The 23,443-nt window shown below is 33.9% G+C and overlaps 3 protein-coding genes across 6 annotated transcripts; 2 read left to right on the forward strand and 1 right to left on the reverse strand.

Moving 5' to 3' along the window:
* The first annotated feature begins 326 nt into the window (after positions 1-326).
* On the forward strand, positions 327-4,673 carry LOC124440059 (phosphatidylcholine transfer protein-like). Its single transcript, XM_046990386.1, is given in 8 exon segments — positions 327-433; positions 642-793; positions 1,047-1,161; positions 2,332-2,423; positions 2,697-2,752; positions 2,754-2,866; positions 3,502-3,569; positions 4,081-4,673. Coding segments are annotated over 7 exon segments (660 nt in total). The 5' UTR covers positions 327-433; positions 642-658; the 3' UTR covers positions 4,162-4,673.
* Positions 4,674-9,853: 5,180 nt separating this feature from the next.
* On the forward strand, positions 9,854-19,594 carry LOC124440441 (sentrin-specific protease 1-like). Its single transcript, XM_046990836.1, has 17 exons — positions 9,854-10,072; positions 10,438-10,654; positions 10,752-10,759; positions 11,674-11,825; positions 13,612-13,781; positions 14,014-14,056; positions 14,186-14,224; positions 14,572-14,656; positions 15,215-15,244; positions 15,324-15,368; positions 15,623-15,664; positions 16,075-16,392; positions 16,876-16,955; positions 17,228-17,306; positions 17,899-17,949; positions 18,052-18,096; positions 18,783-19,594. The coding sequence occupies exons 1-17, from the start codon at positions 9,854-9,856 to the stop codon at positions 18,843-18,845; spliced, it is 1,686 nt and encodes a 561-aa protein (XP_046846792.1). The 3' UTR covers positions 18,846-19,594.
* A 643-nt stretch (positions 19,595-20,237) lies between these two features.
* Positions 20,238-23,431, reverse strand: LOC124440060 (39S ribosomal protein L55, mitochondrial-like). 4 transcript variants are annotated; one of them, XM_046990390.1, is made up of 5 exons: positions 23,259-23,431; positions 22,578-22,633; positions 22,342-22,373; positions 21,053-21,084; positions 20,238-20,950 (listed from the first exon to the last, which is right to left on the reverse strand). In XM_046990390.1, exons 2-5 carry the CDS (start codon positions 22,614-22,616, stop codon positions 20,811-20,813), a joined length of 243 nt encoding a protein of 80 aa, XP_046846346.1. In that variant the 5' UTR covers positions 22,617-22,633; positions 23,259-23,431; the 3' UTR covers positions 20,238-20,810. The 4 variants fall into 4 exon arrangements, with proteins under 4 accessions (XP_046846346.1, XP_046846344.1, XP_046846343.1 ...); XM_046990388.1 differs by having other exon boundaries at positions 20,238-21,084; positions 23,323-23,431; XM_046990387.1 differs by having other exon boundaries at positions 20,238-21,084.
* Positions 23,432-23,443: the final 12 nt, after the last annotated feature.

Raw genomic sequence — 23,443 nt, forward strand, 5'->3', positions numbered from 1 at the left:
GAATCACTGGCGGAATCTCTGTGCAGCATATTGATTTTTTATCATGAGAGATTTCAATTTAGTTGCAAACATGACCAAATAAATCTTTATACAGTAAAAATTATGCTTTAATATTTGTACGTATACCCCCGAAATAATGATGTTCATAACTTCCTCCCTCCTTCCACATAACCATGACATTTGACGTTTGACACTGGATAATTTTGGCCGGACTTTTGAAAAATGGCGGTAAATCGCCATTCATAGAATAGCTCTTTAGTTATGCAAATATATTATACAAACAATATTAATTTTTAAAAGCATTTTATTGAAATAATTACGCAGTAACAGAGAACATTCCGAGTCGGCAAGTATAAGGAGTTTAATTTTGTTCAATAGGTTAAATTAAATCCTTTCCATTGTGGTCTGTCATACGAATTGACGAGATATTAGTGTAAGGTGTCAATTATCACTTGTGTAGTGATCAACGTACATTCGTGCGAAAATTGTTTATTTGCAATTTCATCATCAAAATATAGTCATAGTGGCCATTAACTTTGGAGATAATGAAATTTTTGAGAAAGTGTGGCATTAATTTCCAAGTAAACTTACTTAATATTCAATATTTGCCTAAACTTACTTTATATTCAATATTTGCCTAGGCATATGCGAATTGCAAATGAATATGTTTACAGACGAGGAATTTAATACGAGATTAGAAGAGCTAAACTCACCGCGATTGGAAGGCTGGGAGTTTTTTGTTGAAACATCACTAAAAAGTGTGCATTGCAAAATATATCGACAATATGATCAGGTTTGTGAGTGTTGAATATTGTTGATTGAACTTGTGTTGGACATTATCACAGATTAAACAAGTACCTCTGTTTGCATTTCAAGAATAACATTTGCATTTGCAAATTTTCTCTTAGTTGACACATACAAATTCTGTTGTTGGACAAAGACACAAGTGTACTGTGTGCAAACAGAATTTCATCATTCAAACTATTCAAATTAAACATGTATATTCATTCAATAAACAATAGATATATGTTTGAAATTCAATTAAGGTATCTGGGTTATATTCTTACAAGATGTATGGCACATTACAATGTCCACCAGAAATAAGCTATAAAGTTTATTTAGATTTGGAATACAGAAGACAATGGGATAGTTATGTGAAAGGTAAAGGAAATCATCTTCATTGGAACTGATTGCAAAACATGAAATCTTTTTGAATTTGTTAACTGCTGCAAATTTCATCAAAAGTTTTACTGTCAGCAAACCTTTTGTCTGATTCTCAGAGAACTCATTTGATGCTTCATTCCAAGCAGTGAGAAGTTTGATATAATAGTTTAATCACTTTCACTATTGATAGTTCGTAGGGTTGCAACCCTGGTATATTTGACCATAACCATTTTTCTGGGGTGCCGTAAAAAAGTGGAACATAGGAACCTAACGATACTTCACTTTTTTTAAAAGAGGGGATGTGAAAGCAAAATTATTATGAAAGAGAGCATTTACTATATATGTCTATTTTGACTATAAAACATACATATCTACAAATTGTAACCAAGTGGGTTGCAAAAAAATCACTTAGGAACAATTTACAATTTTTCTTTATTACTACCTGCTAAGAAAGAAAAGCATTTTAAGACAATTAACTCATTTGACATGTCTTGTCTGAGGTTTTACAATGTTTACATATTTTGATTTTTTTGAATGTATTACTAAAGCTACAATATGCAGAAAACATAATGCTACTGCCTGATTGGTACTTATAATTTCTAGAATGCATTCCTTTTATAGTTCTTCCAAAGCCCTGCATGCAACCTACTTTTGCTTGTTAAGAAGGCAACATTGTTGACTTAAGAAAATGACTACGTAGGTCACCTGGCATAGATGAAATTCGTTGTACATGGTGCTGTTTTTGTACCACCATGTTTGATTCATTTTGCCTGGTGCAATTTGATTCCGTTGACTGACTTGACTCCAAAAGACTGAAACTATTGACTCTGTAAGTGGTTGTCTCGCGTCTGCTACAGGTTTTTCATACACATTATCAATAGGTATATGATTACATATGAACCACTTTCGTTTTTTTGGAACCTCTGATCGTGAGAATTTGCACTTTGCGCGAACTAAAAAGTGAATTGCTTTTGAATATTCCAGCGTTTCGGGCTGAAACAGCTAAATTTTTAAAAATTGCCACTTTTTAATTTACCACTAACATGCATATAAATTAGGATTGTTTCGATAAAAATCAACTTCGCGCAAAAATTTTGCGTAATTGCCAATTTTCTAATTTGGCGGAGAGCGAGTAATGGACAATGGTAACTTTATTATTTTTTTTAGAACTGTATGAGTTTACTGAGGAAGAAAATGGTTCTACTGTGAGAGGAATTTACTGGAACGTCAATTTTCCTTTTCCGTTAAGTAATCGTGATGTATCCAACGACTCAAATCCTGCATTATTAAGCACGCAAATGCATTATATTTAGAAATCCATGCTGACATTCGCTGGCAGTGTGGCGGGGAACTATTCTCTTGAACTGTTTCTTTATATTATTCATTATATTCTCAAGTCTCTATACAAAATCGTAGTGATGCTTTCTCTTACATTTGAGATTTTGGAGCAAGCACATGAACAGCTGTTTCAAATGGGTTTTAGCTACATCATATTTCACGTTCCTCAACAGTGTTTTCCTTAAATTTGATAGTATACGTTTATTAGAGACTCGAGGAGGCTGAATTTATCCGGTGTTGATACCTATGTCGCTTGGCAAAAGTCACTTGTTCAATTCATACAATCCACGCAATGGAGTTATTCGTGTTTCTGATTTTGAGCAAAGTCTAGTACTTCAAGCTGATGAAAAGAATAATACAAAAGGTACTTTACTTTACTCAAAATTAGGCTGTGTGTCTTAAATTATTACTATTCTATTTCATTAACAATATATTGCGCGTCGTGCACATTATCAACCGCAATAAAAGTAGCTCGCGCAATATAGCCATGTTGAATGATTTATATAGTGACATCTTATTACATTTAGTCATTCTGTATTTGATAAATCAATGCCAAGATAAGGTACTGATGAGAATTAGGTTTTAAAGACATCTTTTAATCGAAGTAATTCATTTATCTTGCTCACTAAATAAAATTTTATTTGCTAAATAATTCTGCAAACTCTATCTATACTGTGGAGTATCTATTGATCTACACTCATCATTAATTCTAACGAATATTTCATTGTATTATATATAAACTTCTTATAATTGTATGAACTATCACTGTATACTACTACTACATGTATTTTCATATTCATAATATTCTCAATTATACTGAAGATGGCATCATGAGATGTTGAAACATGTTTATTTTTAAAAAACATGTTGTATTTATTAAATGTGCTTTATCAGTACTGCATGCTTTAACGTACGTATGCAGTTACGGTAATTAAAATATTACAGTGGTTTCATGTCTTTCCATATCTTTGTGAACATAGCTACAATTTTTTTTCCCAGCCTTTATGTATTATTTTGACAATCCTGGTGGAATGATTCCAACGTGGTTGATCAATTGGGCTGCGAAGGTACGTCTTTATATTGTAGTCTATGTTTTGTTTCAGCTCCAAATGATGTCAATGTTGAGAAAATTCAAATGAAATGGTAACACCATAATTCCATACCAATAAGGTCGTCTTGTAGTCAAACCCCACTACATGGTTGACGTGGATCCAAAAAAGGCTTTCAATGTTTCTAAGTCATGAAAATAGTACAAGAACAAATTGTCATTTTAATCTACGACGATTACACTCCTTACAGTGAGCATTCTGCTGTAATCTTATCCATTCAGTCAGGGGCTGTCTATGTCCGTTGGTTTGTTCTTGTTTTTTTTGGGGCGGGAGGGGGGGGGGCTACCTCCCTCGATCTCAACGCTCCTTCATTCAGTGAATATTGTGTTGTTATGACGTGAATTTTTATCAAATAGTATTAATAATCCCGGTTTCGTTTCGGTATATTCCACATTCACGTCAAAAATGATACAAATACCTCATATTTAGTCGTAACTGTTGTAAATATTTAAACTTGCAAATCTTTCAGACAGGTGTACCAAAATTTGCAGCGGATTTAACAAAAGCTTGCTTACGCTACGAAGATTTCATGAAAAGAAAAGAAAGTTAAAACTATTGCCCCTTGATTGTAAAAGTAACGATGAACTCAGGATCGTTTTAAACATCAATTTTTCATCTGCGGGGTGCATTAAAGATTACTGAAAGCTGAACAGTCTAGATCCCTCATTGTATTTTGTTTGAAAGACGTTTCCCTCATTAAAAGTTGGAAGTTTGGAACTGTCGTTAGCCTAAAGTGTTCTCGTGCACATGGTTTTTGTCCATAACCATTGATACGGTTGGTCTGGCTTTAATCCGACCACTTTTTGGAGCACTAAGTGGGTTTTTTATTGGTGTAAGGGTTGGTGTCAGTTGAAGTGTTATGTTTTGTGGTTAGTGTATAAGTTAATATCTAAAATCAGTTTAACCAAATAATAATGCTGTAATTCTGTAAACATCTTATTCGCTTCGCCAAAACGTAAAGTATGCCGAAACATGTCGGCTTTTAAAATGTTGCCGCTTCTTTAAGATGTTGTCAAATGTTTTTAAACACTCTTAATTACACGAGAAATGTTCAATCCTTAATATCTCACATACATTGAGTGCAAGTGCCCAAAGGTTGGCAGCTTAATATGAATACAGTTTGGGGATGCAGTCGACTTGGGCGTCTCTACGGGGAGGAGTGAAACACCCCCCAATTGCGAATTAAAACAAAAATCACGTTGAAATCAACTGGTATACTAGTACTATGCTGACATAAATTGTCGCTATGGTTTAGGAAAATGTGCAGTAAGACTAACGAGTACGACTTTTCTTTCATTTATTCCAAGTTAGGCTATTTACAAGGAAAATTTACCGAGTGATCAGTAATCACAAAGGTCAAAATTAATACTTACTTTAGACTTACCTTAAACTGCTGCTTTCGTTCTCAGTTCGTTAGAATTAATAGTTAAAATTTCAATATGTAAAATTGACCTTTGATATAAATTAGCAAAGAAACAATTGTTGCAACTCCTTTTTATAAACCTGACAGTTCATGTGTTATACTTTGATCAATGCATTAATCATGAATAGTTTGTATTTTAACTGAAAACTGAAAATTCTTTAAGGAATAAACTGTTTATTTATTTTTTTAAAATTAATAAGTTTGTAAACAATGTTTAGCAAATCCCCCTAAATCCATGTCAGGAAAACCGCAAAATTTTAGGTAAATTAAAAAAAATATTTTGGTAAATATTAACGACTCCCTCCAGTATTAAGGTCTTTGCGACGTCCCTGACAGTCGACTCTCTTTATAGCAAAGAAACTGACCTCTGCGAATCGTGATTTAGTGTACTGCAGGCTGCAGTCACTGCGTATTTCAAAATATATGGCAGAACAGAAACATTGATGCAGCCACCAAGCATCCGTTGCAAAGTGTCCGTTGCAACAAGATTCGACAAACAAAATACACGAAGTAAATCCATCCAAATCAAATTATGAAACGGTGATCTAAATCCAAATATGAGACTATGTTAGTGTTTCTGTGGAATTTGGAGAAGAACTGCGGCATTTTAGTTTTTTCATCAATTTTAGCTGCCCGCCACCCCCGCTTCCGACGAGCGTCTGCTGGGGAGTTTTAACTATGTGTAAAAACAGGGATGTTTGCAAGCCGAGAGTTGACTGCAGTTGCGAATAGGATGCTAATTCAAGGAAACCAGGAATAAACTTGATGTAAAAACTACAATTGCCAGGGCCGTATCGAGACTCCGACAGGTGTGTGTGTGGGGAAGGTGCCGACCAAAATTTTCCGAATAAAAATCCAAACATACTGACATTATCTCAAAGAAAACTGTTCATTATAATATAATGTTAATCTTATTTGTCACACCACGGATCAATACTCATTTATTTTGAATGTGGAAAAGTATGCATTGGTTCAGTTATTAATGTTTCATACGTCAAGCACATTATTTTTCTCATTTCTCTACTACGTTGTCAAATTCAATTTCATCAATGAGATCCTTTTCAGTTATAAGAAACATTAGACTAAACAGTCTAGAATCGCTTATTGAATTACGAGGACTACTGCAGTTTAGCGGAAACCTTAGACCCAAACCCTAACCCTAACCGAAAACGAGCCCGCGCTCCGCATATAAGCGCTTCGGTGTCCGCCGCTGAAAATAAAATCATGACGTATAACAGTTATGGATACTTCCATAAAAAACAAATGTTCTGGAGAGAAACATGTACTCTTATCACTGAAGATGACGTAGTCGTCAAAAGTCGAAACGTAGAAATGATTGAAAGCTTTGTTTACTTTTTGTCTACTTTCTACAAAGTATTAACTGAGTAAGCATAAAGCAAAGTATAACATATCACTGTCAGTGTTGTTCTGTAACTATTGTTTCTTTGCGTATTTTGTTATTAAAGGTAAATTTTGCATGATGATTTTTAACTAGCATCAAAAATGTGCTTTGTCAATTGTCATACCTGTTACATGCCAGTAACTTAAGAATGGTAACAAACGCATGCGCAGCAGTTTGAAGTTACGTATAATAGTATTACTTTTTTTGACCTTTGGGATCACTGATCACTCTATAAACGTACATCGTAAGGTGAACTGATTTGGAGGAAACCAAGGAAAAGTCGTACTCGTTATCGTACCGCACATTTTTCTATTATCGAACAATCTAAGTTGATGATGAATATTATGTTTATGTCAGTGTTTCAATAGTTTCGCACTTGATTTTTACCTGATTTTTACCTGTTTTTTGTTTCAATTTGCAATTGGGGGGTGTTACACCCCCACGGTAGCGACCTCCCTGATCACTTGAGCATTTTAACTAGTCAATAAATAAAATTTGTCAGTGCTGAGCATGACACATCTTTTCATCTTCTTCTGCAAATGAATTAATTGCCATTTTGAAAATAAAGAGTTCAAAATAAGCAGCAATGCACGAAGGTTAAGTTCTTGTATGGGGAAGAAATTAAGAAATTCCTCAACATCACTACTTTTATAATTCTTCATTATTGTGGCAGGCGAATTATTAACTTTTTCAGACATTCTGCCTATTCTTCATTGTAGTGTTGAGTATAAGCATGTCGACGATTGCATCAAATTCTCTTTCATAATTCATTAAATACCAGGAAAGACAATCCTGCAGTTACTTCGGCATTACGAATTTACCAACCAGTCATAGTCCAATATTTTAAAACCAGTCTGAACAAGAAGGCACACAGCGAAATCAATAAATGCAATTATGCCATTTACCCAACTTTTATTCTTTCGCATGTGAAATATATGAAGACAAACCGAGTAAGATCCAATTTTCCAAATATAACGTAATGTAATAAACTTGGGTGTAATGCACCTTCCCAGTAACCCCCTTCGGTACGGCCCTGACAATTGAAACCAATTGCAACAACCAATAAGTCAATCTATGACTGCAACAGAGCAGCATGGCACAATGAAATGTAATATAAACATGTTGTTATCATTGAGTTTTATAAGAATAGAACTAATAGAACTTATAGGTCTTATAGAACTCAATGGTTGTTATTTGTAATATGTTGTTATTGCAGTTCAATGGCATGGCAGCAACTGCTACTACCGCTGATTAAACATTCGTGGGCGCGGAAGTTAAGTATATTTTGAATATCGTCCACAAATACTGACAAAATATTGCTAAAAAATTGTGTAATTTAGCATGTTGGTTTCAGTACTCGTACTCCAGAGAAAATTCACGATTAAAAGAAAGTGGGATAGGTAAATACATGTCAAGAATAAGTAACTATAATCATTATAGTGTTATATCTAACGGTTGGTGTTATACTTATAGTAAGTAATGCCATTTGACTAGAATAATATATGTCATTAAATGACAAAAGCAAATATATGTTACTCCAGACTTTCATGGGGGATTTTACACACTCATATAACGTGATAAACTGTATTAAGTGTTTTAAAAAAGAATTTGTGATTGTCAATCTGTCGTTTTGTAGTAGTTATTAGTCATCCCCTACATCCAATTTGGACATGTTCTAGGTTTTTTGACTCATTGTTAGCTTTAGTTTAGATTCCTCTCATAGAACTTATACACCAATGACCAAAATGGCCACAATTTGAAAAAAACTATATTTGATGTATCAAGCATGAAATGAAATGCATGGAATACATCTTCCTAGTAAAATTATTGAATATGTTGCTTGAGTAAATTTGAGCAACTCTTTGATTTTGTGATTCTAGATTCTATGGCTAATGATGAGTACCCACTAAGCCATGTTTTCTCTACTAAGTGTCAGAGAATTTTCTTATGGGAAATCAAAAATTTCAAATTATTCATTATAGAACCATTTTAGTTCATCAATGAACACAACTATAATTACTGGCCCATTGCTTCATATGGAATGTGGTTATTGCATATAAATAAAGCAATAATGGCTTTGTACAAATGAAATTTGAAAATTAAGTGTTATTTGTAGACTCTATGACAAGGGTTGCTAGAAGTTTCTTGTCGTAGTAGATACTACAGCATTAGCTGCCATCTCAACATATATATCTTTATATAGCAAAGACAGTATCAACAAGGAAGATAAAGACCTTGCTTCCACAGATATCATACAGGTATATACGTATAATAAACTGGTTATAAAATGGAACTAGCAAATATTATTTTGAACTGTTCTTTGGCCATTTTTTATTGTATTTTGCTGTAGTTTCAATTGAGTTACCTCCTTTTGTAATCAAAATTGTGATGTATGACTTCAATAAAAAACTCTAGAAATATCCCTTTAATTTACCACTTGAACATTTGATGAATTTATTTTTATATATTTTGGTGCATGGGTAAAACATTACTTCATTTTTCAAATTAGCTAGCTATATACAGTCTTCATCCCAATGATGTGAACAATAGATTAACAATTGTAAATAATATCTACACATTAGGAAATTGAAAAACAAAGGATGCCAGTCAAAACTGGAACTTTTTTGATTTGTTTGGTGTTACACTAGGGTTGGAAATAGAAAAATTACGACCAGGCATTTTCATTTTTATTTTCATTCTTTTATGGCTGGCCAAGTGAACTCGTGCTGGCAAATTTCATTTTTAAAATGCCAAATGTGACATGGTACTTATATTTGTTTTATTATAATCATTACTTGGAAATTAGAGTCTGCCATTTAATTGTTGAATTGGCAGTTCAAAATTTTTCCATCTGCCACCTCTAAAATATAGCCTGCTTTTGGCAATTAGCAGCCAGTGATTTCAACACCCACGTACCAGTGTAAAATTTAAATTTCTTTTACTTGTTTATAGAATATTAAAATAAATATTTAATATCTAAAACACCAAATTGTTGCAACAAGCAATAACAAAAACTAAAAAGTATTTTATCACTCATGTTGTTAAGAAATTCTTTGTAAATACAGATAGGGTTTAGGTAATTCAGATTGCATTACTTGAAGATAAAATATGTGAATTTAAACTATTGAAAGGCACAGAGAGATGGGGAGTGAGACTTGTGAGTGTTTTCAATAAAATTGTCAAAATATACAGTCTCCAGATTGTTACTGAATTAGCAACTGGAAAGTTGAGAGGAGTTTTCCAACACATATTTTATTTATCCACGTTCTTCATGTTGTGTTTCCTCATATTTTAGACACCACAATATAAAAGAGTTAAACGAACCAACTTCCACCAAGGTATGTAAAGTGAAAATATTTAAAGACAAGCAAACAATTCATCTACTGCTAAATTCCGCTGCTAAAGTTTGATTTGTTTATGTTTAAAGTAGACGTTACGCCACCTGGGCAAGTTTCAAGTTGGATAGACGGTAGCTCGTCATTGGGACGAGCTGCTAGCTGGGTAAAACGGACGGCTTTGAAAACTGTGAATGCATTTCATTCGATTTGTGAACGATATTGGCGAGATGATGTAGAGGGGGAAGACGACGCCATACCAACAATATCCTCAGAATTTAAGGATATGTCCACACGTCAGGTACGTAAGAACTACTGCTGATGGGACAGTTTAGAAGATGTCTTGATTAATCGTTGAACTTGAGTTATTGGGGACAGCTACTTGTACGTAGTAATTTACGTTGAGACAGACAGGATCTGTTTGTGGATTTTTCTAATTATTGCAGCCCCACGATTCAATGTTTCTCATTGAATGAACGTGAAATTTTCTCGGGTGATTTATAAGTAAAGTTTGCTTTTTTCAAACTTTTTTCACTATTACACAAATTGTCAAAGCAAGCTTGATGGCAACTTGTCGTATCTCGTTTTTCATTGACTTCAAAGTTTTCCCCCATTTAGCGTGTTTTTAACTCTCCAGTTGATTTTTTTTCTTTAAAAAACATGTAGAGAGAGGTTCGTTCTAATCAACGTGATAATGAAGAGCGATTTTCACAATGGCGCCGGAAACCTCTTGACGAAAGCTACACGTTGTATTCTCAAACATCGCAAAATGGGACATTCTCGCGAAAAGTTTATGATCCTTCAAAATATGCCAACGATCCTGTCGAGGAGCACTCGCGGGAAGAAGCCAGACCTGTTTCCTCTTTTCGCTCACGTCAACATCGTGAAGTGGAAGTTTCAAGAAAGCCCGTGTTCTCAAGGCATGAAAATCCCGTACAAATGAAACCTAAACCACCGAAACTTCCAAATTCTTTTGCCAGTAGATAATGTAAGTTTACACAGTTTACTCCAGATGTGCCTATTTCCTCCATTTGCACGCTACCATCACACACTTGGCATCGATTTATACAAAAATAACAATAAACGCCTCTCTCTACAGCTTGTATATCGGAAAAAGATGCGAGTAGAATAATATGTTATTGTTTAAAGTTTAAGTCTTCTGCATGTATGAACTTATATTAGTTTAACCTGATCAGTTCAATAGGATCACAATATAAAGAATGAACAATGTGCTACCACTTTCTTGAGCACTTAAAGTGACTACAATTATGTTAATCACACGCGTAATAAAAATTCGCGACCCAAAAAACCTCAATAGAGTGACCCCACTGCACATAATAATGTTCAGTTGTGGGTCCAGCAGGGATTTTTAGCTAAGGGCTTCCTTGGATTAGTGAGCACCGAAAGTTTACATAGAATCGTAACATGTTTGTGGATGTAGATCGTCCAGGTTAGTAGAGTCCTGAGAAGAACTGTTGGTGTTGATATTGACTGACATTTCGCCAACCTTAGCGGTAGTCATCTTCAGAGTCAAGTGAGGAGTAAACGTCAGGTTATGCGTATTTGTCTTTATTTGTCATACGTCATCCTGTATACAAAATAGGATACGACGACTTAGAAGACGACAATCGCTAAGGTTGTCAAAACGTCAGTCAAAATTAACTCTAACAGTCCTCCGAGTCTACTAACCTGGAAAATCTACATTTACAAACAAGTAATAGTTATAATTATAGTGAGTAAATTCATTTTTTTATGTGTTTCCTATACTGTTGAAACCTCTATAATAGATCTTACGCACGTGTTACAACATGCAAATGTTATAGTGGAGCAAATATGTGCTAAAAGTGTTCGCTTTCTTTTCAAAGCACCAACATTTCAAACTGTATTTCACACTTTTCGTAGGTCGTGCGCCTTCAGGAGAGAGAGCAGTACATGAAACTTCTGGCTTGTTATACTTCATCAAGTCGCCCTCAATATTATGATAGCGTCAATGCCAGGAAAACAATTACAGTTGATGATGAGGATGAAAGAAAATCAAAAGCCACTTCTCCAAGGTATATTTGTATTCCCAAGAGACATGAGCTACAATGTTTGTGATCTGGCGCATCTTATAGGATCGTGACTAAAACACCACACGAGTACATACGAGTGACATACGAGTACATACAAGTACATACGACTGACATACGAGTACTTACGACTGACATACGAGTACATACGAGTGACATACGACTATATACTGGTCACAATATATATATATATATATATTATAAAATATAGGAAGTTTATAATTTATGATTTTCCGTATAAAACAGTGCTCGAGCATAAAAATAGGATACACATTTAAAAAGTGAGCAATCACGAAACAGGCTTGTCGGATGAAATTGTAGTGTGTATTTTCTTCTCCTACCAATATATAAAATATATATATATAATATAAATAAACTCGAGTACATACGAGTGACATACGACTACATACTGGTCACAATATATCTATATATATATATAATATATATATATATATAATATAAAATGAACTAAAATAAAATGGACAAATTGTTTGCTGTCGCTACTCGGAGTTTCACGCCGTAGGGCGATCTTCAGGCAACTCATCCCATGAAATTGTAGTTTTTGTGTATTTTTCTCAACACCACTACACATATTCACGCTCTGCTCTTGGGCATCGAGCACTGTTTTATACGGAAAATCATAAATTATAAACTTCCTATATATTATATATATATATATCAAATCAAATCCCCTGAAGAGTGAGCAATCACGAAACGGGCTTGTCGGGATGAAATTGTAGTTTTTGTGTATTTTCTTCTTCTTATATTTACGCTCTGCTCTCGGGCATCGAGCACTGTTTTATACGGAAAATCATAAATTATAAACTTCCTATATATATATATATATATATATATATATATATATGACCAGTATGTAGTCGTATGTCACTCGTAGTCGTATGTCAAATATATATATATATAATTTGAAAATATTTTGAAATATTTTTACACGTACCAACCACACATTTGACTGGACAAAAACACAACTTCTTGGACGCGCACAGACAAAACACGCACGAGAATTCAAAGAGGCATGGTACAGCAAAGACAACAACACAATAAACAGACATATTGACATCCCCATCATCTATTCACAACTAAAGACAAAACCAAGACAACAAACTAATAACACAACGACTAAAATAAAACACTCAAATTTCATTAACGCAATCCATACACCCGAAACCATGACAACGCATCTTATACCATCCATATCAACTCAACTACTAACCAACCAATCAGACGCTCCAAACGCCTACAAAATCTTTGTAAATAATATATTCGCACATTCTGACGAAGGCTCGAAGCACCGAGTTGAAAGCTTAATAAAAAAAAAATTTCAAAATAAAAAAAGGATTTAGGATTTAGGATTTAGGATTTTCTAATCCAGAGAATCCTTATCATTATCATAATATGTCTGGGTTAAATACATATATATATATATATATATATATATATATATATATATATATATATATATATATATATATATATATATATATATATATATATATGACCCTAACCTAACCCTATATAGTATGTACTTGTATGTACTCGTATGTACCCGTATGTACTCGTGTGGTGTTTTAGTCACGATCCATCTTATAGAGCTTTACAGCTTATCGACATATTATTTGTTGTCATCTTAACGCCGAAACTTGTAAATGAATACCACACGATTTATTAACTCTGAAATAGTCTGATATAATCTGCCAGTTGTGTTATTTGATGAATGATATTGAGAGTATTTAATTCGTGCGATTTGTTTCAGGAAATCGCTCCATGAGAAACCGCTTCTGAAATCAACTAATGCAAAGTCGGTCAATATTCGTTCGTCACCGGACAGAGAATTACAAAAATCGTCTACAACTTTTCGAAAGCAACCATTGGCAATGGCTGTTGAGGAAAAATCAAAAGTGATTCGTGAAAATTTCTCAAAAGGTTTGCTTCTGTTTCATGTTTTTATAGCTTGTCGCAATGATTATTGCTAAATGTTACATTTAAATGTTTTCTAATTTATGTATGTATGTATACATACGCTGTTGTACTTCTCAGAATTCTTGTATTTATGTGTGTAAAATGTAGGTACGTAAAATACGTGCGATTGGTGGTTTATCTGTTTGCATTTGTGTTTTGTCTGGTCAAATTGCTGTTTTATCATTGAAACTTTTAGGAATCGCCAAGGTTGAAAAAACCTCGAGCCGTTCTTCACCAAGGTACACATTTTTGTTTGATGTGTTTATAATTTCATATTGCCTGTACTTGATGTATGATTATTATTTGTTACTCTCGTCATGACCGTTGCTGCTCGAAAGAACTTCAAAGTTTTGTTATTTCTCGTGTAGGTCTTTTGATTTGTTAAATGATCACTGGATAAAGAAATGGTAAGACTTATTAACTTGTTTTAGTGCTTTCCTTCATGAGTAGACTATTAGAAACTTGCATTTACGTACTCAAAGGATAGCATGAAACTACACATGCGAGTCCTCGACCTTCCTTCTTGAGAATTAATTTCACGAATAGTTAGAAAATGGCTTTTGCCTGGCTCAATTCATTTTTTGTTGGTTGTATATCACTCCTACGTATGTAATGGGAAACTAAATTTTTTCTGCACTTTCAATACTTACGTGTAGCTTGATATGAAGTGCTTTTAAACCCTGACAACTGTTAATTTCATGAACTTAAGTTACGTATTTGTGTAAACGGCAAAATAGATTTTCTTAATACTTAGGAGAGAGACCTTGAGCGCAGAGTCTTTAGAACAACAACGAAAGATTGCTAAAGAAAAACTTCGACTTGAAGCCATACGTAAAGAGGTATATTTTCCTATGCTTTTTCTCTATCCTAAATGAATGATTCCGTATGTAATACGTCAAAACGGAAGTAAATTTGCACAAAACTCCTGTTTCATTAGACCATGTACATACTCAGTAATTTGCTGCATATTATAACAGTGATAACACTGATCATAGACAAATACATTGATGAGATATTTCACAAAAGGATGATGAACGAATTCTTTGTTTGCAGTTGTAAGATTAATAACATGCCCTTTTAATCTTAAAACCAATCCTACCATTGCTACAGTACCGAGCTCGAGTAATTTTTGAGAGTTACTTCGATTCACTCGCAAACAGCGAGTCATTTATTCACTCGCAAACTTCTCATACTCGTGAGTGACTCGCAACTGCATTGCAAGCCACTCTCTCAATCGCAACTTATCACTCTTGAATTAAGTCATGTTACTCGAGATTGGTATCCTACATATTACATGTAACTAGACTATTTAGAGTACGTTGGTCGTTATGTCTATGTCAATTTTTTGTAACATTTACTGTGAACTGTTTTTGTCTCACGTGCTATTTTACCTTTAGAAAGATGATTTGGAAATTATATCCCAACAGGTATGTAAGCGTTTTTTGTTACATTTCCTCGTTCATCAAGTTTAGATTTTCAAATTATTTTTGTATTGAATGTACTCAGGTAAAAGATAGAATGTTCGGTAAACAAAAAATTGAACAGGAAAAGGTACGAGAATGAATACATAAATGAACAAAAAATGTTTTTCTACATTATATTATGATAAAATCTCTAGTCATGCAGTTCAGTACCTATTACACAAAAATGACGTCTTATTTTGTTGAATCTCGTGCAAAATATCGTGTTATAATCACTTTGAAAATGTCATTGAGATTTTTCTTTTGGTTCTAGTTCGGCCAAATCCCTGCTAATACATTGTTACGTTGATTCGATGATATATTAATTTTATCGCTGTTTCTTAGATCTATGCGCTTCCAGAGCTGACAGATGAAATGAATTGCGTTGTAAGTTGATGTACTTCATGTCTGACTGACATTACATAATACGACCCGTGATAAGCATCACGTGATAATTGACACATACGTGGATTATCATTAAGTGATACTATTCCAATCCCGACCTGTCATGCTATATCCTTCACTCTGCTTGTGTGTGACGGTCCCAACATGTCAGGGTATTTCCTTCACTTTGCATGTGTGTTTCAATCCCAATCTGTCATGCTATATCCTTCACTCTGCATGTCTGTTTCAATCCCAACCTGTCATGTTATATCCTTCACTCTGCATGTTTGTTTCAATCCCAACCTGTCATGCTATATCCTTTACTCTGCATGTGTGTTGCAATCGTAATCATTCACGCTCGCTATATATTCCACATCGCGGTACAATCCCGCATGAATGCTTCCCAATTTTAGATTGACAAGGCCCTGGGTCATGGTGCATCGAACGAGCTTCTCGTGGAGCTTTCTATTGGTCGGATAACTAGAGCTGACATCATAACGCTGAGACCTCAAGCATGGCTTAACGACGAGGTCGTGAACGCATATTTCCATATGATTGCCGAGCGCAGTAAAAAAACTGGAGTTAGCGTTCATGCTTTTAATACATTTTTTTATCCAAAACTGATTAAAACTGGTCATACAAGTTTGCGGCGCTGGACTAAAAAAGTTGATTTATTTTCGTTGGACATCGTGTTAATACCGATTCATCTTGGTATGCATTGGTGCTTGGCGGTAAGTTGGATTACAAGGTTCTTTCAACCCAAATTACAGTGATAAAATTAATTTATTGGAGAGAAAGTTATCTTTTGGATCTTTATCCACCTTCTGTGCAACCCCCACCCTGAAGTTTGCACGCGGCAACATCTGCTAAGTGTAGGGGGGTAGACTTAGTTATATGAAGCTTGAGATTTTTTTCTGTTTTCATGTATTTTGCAAAAGGGTTAATAGAAATTTGTAATACTCTTAACTATGTACAAACTGTTTGAGAATATGATGATTATGGTGTAGAAAAACGCATTAAAAAGCATGCGCTAATCCGATAACATTAAATGACCGGGGCATGAAACGATTTGTGGCGGGAAAAACCTTTGAAATTTGATTCTCGCAAAAGTATGCTATTTCTGTCCTCATATATATCATCAAAATTTTTGTTCAGACAAGAATTTCTTTTTTGGTTTATAGTTAATTGTTTGTGTTTCTCTTTTGTATCCATAGGTTATTGACTTGAAAGAAAAAACATTTACTTACTACGACTCTTTAAAGGGAGATAATCAGAATTGCATCCAGGCTTTACGGTTAGAATTTCATTTATATTCCTATTAAACGTTTGGGAAAAATGTATGGAAAACGTATTGCGTACTTCTATTTTGTTTTATATATGTGTTTATAGATGTACGTGTTGTATATAGACGTGAAATTTTCATACAATACAATTTGTATTAAAATTAATGTATATATACCCAATTTCATTAATTTCTATACAAAATGTAGTTGATTGTAACGTATTCAATCCATTTCATACTTAATTATAATCCGAAACTATTCATGATACGTTTTATGTTTACAGTGACTATATTTGCGCGGAGAGTTTGGATAAAAAGAAAACAAAATTTGATCTAACTGGATGGAGAAACGACAGTCCTAAGGTAACATTTTCTCATTTAAAAATTCAGTTTTGACGTTGATGAAATATCAACGATTTTTCTGCACCACGTGGTACCACTGTACGTGATTATTTCCATGCAGTTCTGAGAGGTGCAGCCGGGTGCTAAATTCCAGGTTTCTGTACGCTTTTTGCATTGCTATAGAGTGGCAGCGGAGTTCAGAGAATTTGGGTTTCGCTGTTGCAAACACTGTTTTTTACATATCTGCATGTACACTCATTTACAGTGTCAGAACCTTTTCACATGTTATGTTATGATTGTACTACAGCAAACATCCATACGCACAATTTGTCGAATGGTGAATTTTTTCTTTTGATTTCTAAGTTTAAAAAAATAACACGATCTCATATAAACTGTTTTGTATTGCCAATTTCACATGTCACGGAACATATGACGAGTTATTTTCCACACACAGAATTATAAATTCGATCAACAAATTAAACAGCTCCGTAGACTGAGCTTCATTGAACCTTGTATTGCATTTGCAAAGCGGTTATTTTTCGTTTGTGTTTCATTATCATTTATATTTTGAGTTTTACGTTACTATAAGCATCAAGTCTGCTTTACATTATAGGATATACCTGAGCAACTAAATGGCTGTGACTGTGGGGTTTTTGCTTGTCAGGTACATACATAAATAGTCGTGTTGTGTCACCTTTCCTTACTTCAAAACGATGAAGAACTCCATATTTTCTTGCGCATTATCATCTTATTGTTTCTTTTTTAGTACGCTGAATATGTTTCTCGACGTTCATCATTTAATTTTACTCAGGTTAGTCAATTTACAGACTATATCTAGTTATAGAATATCTTTTAGCCTGAAGATTAAACCTTTTAATCAATGTAATGAATCATTCCATCTGCATTTGGAATGATTGTTGTCTTCATCTGTCTTTTGATTGAGTTCACCTTCAGAAATGCTTGATAATACAATTAATGTTTCGATATGGGGCTCAATTTGTTGTTTTTTTGTATGTCTCAAGACTGTTTTTAATGTCAGAACTGCTTGATATTTCGTTGTACACACGTTTTAAGAGTCAGTTGAATTTCAGAACAACTTGATGACGTAGTTCAATTTCAAGGAGATTTAACGAAACTTAGCTTAGTTTTGATAGTTTTGTTTTGTTTTGACTTGCTTTTTTGTTGATTTTTTGGGGGCGTCGGCCACAACTACAAACAAAAGTTTTTGAATAACTAAAGATGGTTGTTTGAAGAGTATAAAAGGTATATAAATTTGTTAAAAATTAAATATAGTTTCTTTTTCAATCCTCGCTTTCAAACTCTCTTCTCCCCCTCCCCATACATACGCTCATATGTCTTTTAGCAATCTATTTTAGCTGGGATTCATGGATTTTTTGCAAAATTTTCACCAGTCAGAGAAAAAATATTTTTAAAACTTTTAAAAGTTCGTCTTTTCACAGACAATACTCTGTGTTAACAAAATATTATTTTATCTAGCATGACATGCCTTACTTTCGAAGAAGAATGATTTACGAAATTTTGAGTAAGACGTTACTATGAACAAATAAAACAAAACAAAAGTAAGTTGGTCATTTTGAACGTACGTTTTCGTTGAATTGGATTATTGCAGCAGCTAAGGATTGCAGTCACGTGACAGTTGCATCTTAGTAAATGAGAAGTAGTGCTCATGCGCTGATGAACCCTTTTTTAAGTATGTTAATACCAATTATTATATCATTTTTTTTAAACGGGCGCGAAACTACAGCGAGTATTCAAAATTTTGTCAATATTTACCATGGTGTGATGACGTCATGCCGTCAATAAAGGTACCCACAAGTACCTGTCTTAGTAAAGTAGTGTGCTCAGCCATCATGGTCTCAAATGCACTAATTACGTACCATTTTTCTCTCATACGGCATTACGTCATTATCTGACTGATCATCATTCGTAAATATTGACGTAAGTATTACCAACATTATACAGTTGTTGATAAAATCACTTGTGTTCATAATTAGATGTTGTATGGCTAGTTTGTTCTCTTTCAATAATAGCTCGTTTATTTTTTTTCAATGTCAATTTGCACGTGGGCAAAATATGCGTACATCTTTCAGGGCACGTATAAATGAACAATTTCAAGTAATCAGTCTTTAATCTGTTTGTAGAAATATACATACGCCTATCATTATACTTTTCAACTATTTAACACTGGAGAAAACACCAGATAGTTGAGCTGCTGGAAGATACGAGTAATTCCGAAACAAAATTGGTGCTGTAATTTATAATATGATAAACTTGTTGACGAGCGTCTATATCTCTCGAAATATCTTATAACAATAACGTTGTGTGATTGGCGCATATTGAGAAACGGTGTTGTTTCAATTTCGTCAAGTATGTTTGTTTTATTGAGAAATTTCCACTACAATAAAGGCAAATTGTCAAGTCACTGGAAGACGTGACTTTAACAAACTTTCTTGAGAGAAAGTGGTCAGAATCATAAGTTTAACCTTTTGGTACTTTCTCATGAGTAAGTTTGAGAAGTCAATATGGCTACCACAGGTCCTATTAAGTCCTGAGTACTTCAGAGTCTTACGCTAAGGTTGTCGAAACGTCAGTCAACAACAACAAAAACAGTCCTTCTCAGGACTATACTAACCTGGACGATCTACATTTACAAACATGTAGCGTTACTCCCGGGTTCAAACCATTTACTTTATAGGTCCTATTACCAATCATGCTCGCTCAGGTTTTTTGACAAATTTGGGGGTTTTCCCGTGCGTGACATTCATAGTGTAATACTGTTATTCCTGCCTTTAAGAGTAACTCCAATCAATCCAAAGTATTGGATATCTACTACTGTCTAAGGGTGACTTTTCCTGAAAACATATGCTGTTATACTTTTCAAGACGGAAAAGTAAAGAAATAAACATGAAATACCATATCGGATAATCCTAATTTGAACGGAAATAAACTTGTTGGCAAACAACGAATCATAACATATTATAGAAGTAGTTTTAAACCTTTACAAGGCGGGCTCTATTTCAGAGCATTGCCAAAATGCTTCTGTAGAAGTATTGGTACAATACTCTAGTAGATACTTTAAGGTCAAGCTTACTCATACATAAATACATAAATGATTATAACTAGCTTGCAAACTATACCGTGTTGACTAAAAAATCCAAACAAAACTATTATTAGGCTCATTAATTCTATTGATAACTCACGTTTAGTTCTCTCTTTGAATGTTTTGCAAATTTTCAGAGATTTTTCTTATTTGTCTCGCAAACTTGTTTCGGTGATCCATAAATTTTTTGTTTTCATTTAACAATCCAGGAATTCTGAATTTCACCAAACAACACAAACACAAATCTTTTTTTACCCAATCGTCAAACTTTCTTATTTCTAGTGTTCCATTTCTTGAAAATGCGTCACATGACAGTGATATTGCGATATCGACCAGGAAATATATTTTCAGTAAATAAATATTATGTTGTGTTAACAACAAATAGTAAAGAAAATCGATAATGGTTATCTCGTAACAAAATGTTTCCAAGATCTTTGAGTAATCTCTGCTTCGTCTTCATCAAATTCATGTGTTTCAATTTTCTTCTCCGGTTTTAAGCGATTCATCCTAGCTTTTTTCTCTTCCTCAGTCAGACTGCTCGGGTCTACAGGAAGACGAATTAGTTTACGTGGCTCGTGGTAGCGGATCGTGTAAGTAGATCCATCTGGCTGCTGCAGACGTACTTTATAAACACGAGGATACATACTCTTTTTGATTCTTGTTATTGAAGTTGAACAACTACAAGTATATTAATTCTCTTTACTGAAGTTGAACAACTACAAGTATATTAATTCTCTTTACTGAAATTGAACAACTAGGTAAAAGTAAAACAAGTGTAAACGTAGCTTACCTATGTTTTTCTTTACAGTTAAGAACTAAAGATCCAAATTAGTGCAAAGTTTAAAAAAACCACTTCCTATCACTGCCGCAATTTGAATCAACCATAAAATGTTTTCACACATATACTTCATGGCACACAAAAATATTTTTGATAAAAACCAAAGCAGGCTATAGTATGCAATTGAAATTTCGCGATTTTCGTAAGGAGGAAGCATTTAACATAGAGGGTTCTATAATGTAAACGCAGATTCAGCAATCATCGAAGAAAATAATACAAACGCAATTAATGTAAAAAAAAAACTAACAGAAAGAATTATCAGACTCCCTTCGGTAAGTGTACAAAATTACATCTAAATGTACGTATAACCGAATGAATTATTGCCACTCATTACAAAAGCGTAAAGTTTCATTAAAACTATACAAAGCGCAAGACATGGTATCACCAAAGATCTTAAAAAACCAAGAACACATACTACACAAGCATCGTTAGCTTACCCTAAGTGTGAAAATTTACGGCACCTCGTTGTATTGTTAACTTACTATTGAGTTACTGAGTACATTTGTATTGTTCTTCCTTTTTTAAAAAAGAACCGGAACAAGGCCAAACCGAGGTTTTCTCAGATAAAATTTGCGAAGTGGGAACCGTACAGCTCTAAATCAAATACGCACCATTACCGCATGTGAGAGACTATCTTATTGGGCTGGCTCATTTTTTTTCTTCACATCGATCTTCGATAAAAGACCATAGTTTCGAAAATTCTTTGATCACCGTATTCTATGAAAATTCTTAACCTTCTAAAAGTAACTTTTACTGGTAATGACCAATTTTTAGCAAAAAACCCAGCACCAAAAGGAGTTGTCTCTTAGCTACATATTATATTTTCTTATTTTTCACATGTACAATATAGTTTATAGTCCTGGAAATATAATTTGTGAGTTCTCCGCCTATGCCAGAATCTATGATGTAACTAAACTCGGAACTAGTTCCAAAACTTTACAACATAGCCTGAGCAACAATTAAAGTCCACACAATTATTACATGACTTTCATTTCAAGGCATTTTGTCCTTGGATGTCACATTGAATTTCTGTGTTTGGATGGCCAGAACCACAAAAGATAAGTCAGAACAAAATTGATTGAAAAAATGATACCTACCTACGATTGATGTAAAAATGTAGAGCAGGAGTCTAAATTGATGAGATATTAAGGTCTATTAGGATAAAACAAAAACAATTTTATCATAGGAAATTTATAAATGATTGAAAAGATGCAGTTCTTCATATGTAACTGGAATAACTCATTCATAGCTATTAAATCATTAGACATAACAAGATTATATGCAACTGGAAAGTGTGAATCATTCAGTGATATAGCAAATGCGTGTGTCTTACCTGATAAGCAAATCTTCTTAAGGAATTGGAGGCTTGCATTTTTGCATGAAATTTAGCTACAGTGAAACACAAAGTATATCACTTTAGTACAATTTAACTCACTTGAATTCAGTCAGAAATTTTGAAAGCATTGACACTGGAAGTACATATTTTTTTGTCTGCAGATGTTGACTAAAGAGAATCTTTCTTTTCTTTAAATTAATGGTACTACTTTAGACACTGTAGAGGAATTTTTTATTTGAGGGGGCTATACACTGCTGCAGTCGAGGTGGTTTTTTGCAAGCAAGAGATCCAGGAACAAACTTCAAAAATTCAAAATGGAGGAAAAATTATTCCAGGTGATGTTGCCCCCCAGTCCCACTGGTTCTGCTTCCATATATTTTCTGCTTTATGTAAATTTCTTAATAGCAAGACTGCGATATAAGCCAGATTGGTAAGTTTTTAATGTACAAGCTACAAGCAAAAATTTGAGCTAACTGCTAGTGCTAACTGCTAATGTGAATTTAATGACTGACAATAGGCATATGACAAACCACAAAATTTCAAGTTCATATTTCCTGCTTGAATACAGAGCACAGTATAATTCAAAAACTTAGAGTCTTTCCGGCGAACATTTATTACTCACATTGACTTAAATTACCTTAATTTTACAAATTTGTCTAAAAACCTGCACAGCAGTACCTTGGTTAAATGATTCAGTACTTGACGAATTCGCTAATTTAAGAAAACAAAAACGTTTTCTCACCTCTTTTCGTTTTAAAGATCACACTTTAAGTAATGTTGAAAAATCATGCACGTTTGTTTCTAGTGTTTCAATTCACAACTTTTGGCTTCCATTCTCTTCTTTTACTTTGTATAACTAGTGA

The sequence above is a fragment of the Xenia sp. Carnegie-2017 genome, unplaced genomic scaffold (assembly GCF_021976095.1).
Source record: "Xenia sp. Carnegie-2017 unplaced genomic scaffold, XeniaSp_v1 HiC_scaffold_2, whole genome shotgun sequence".
In the NCBI taxonomy this organism is placed as follows: domain Eukaryota; kingdom Metazoa; phylum Cnidaria; class Anthozoa; order Malacalcyonacea; family Xeniidae; genus Xenia; species Xenia sp. Carnegie-2017.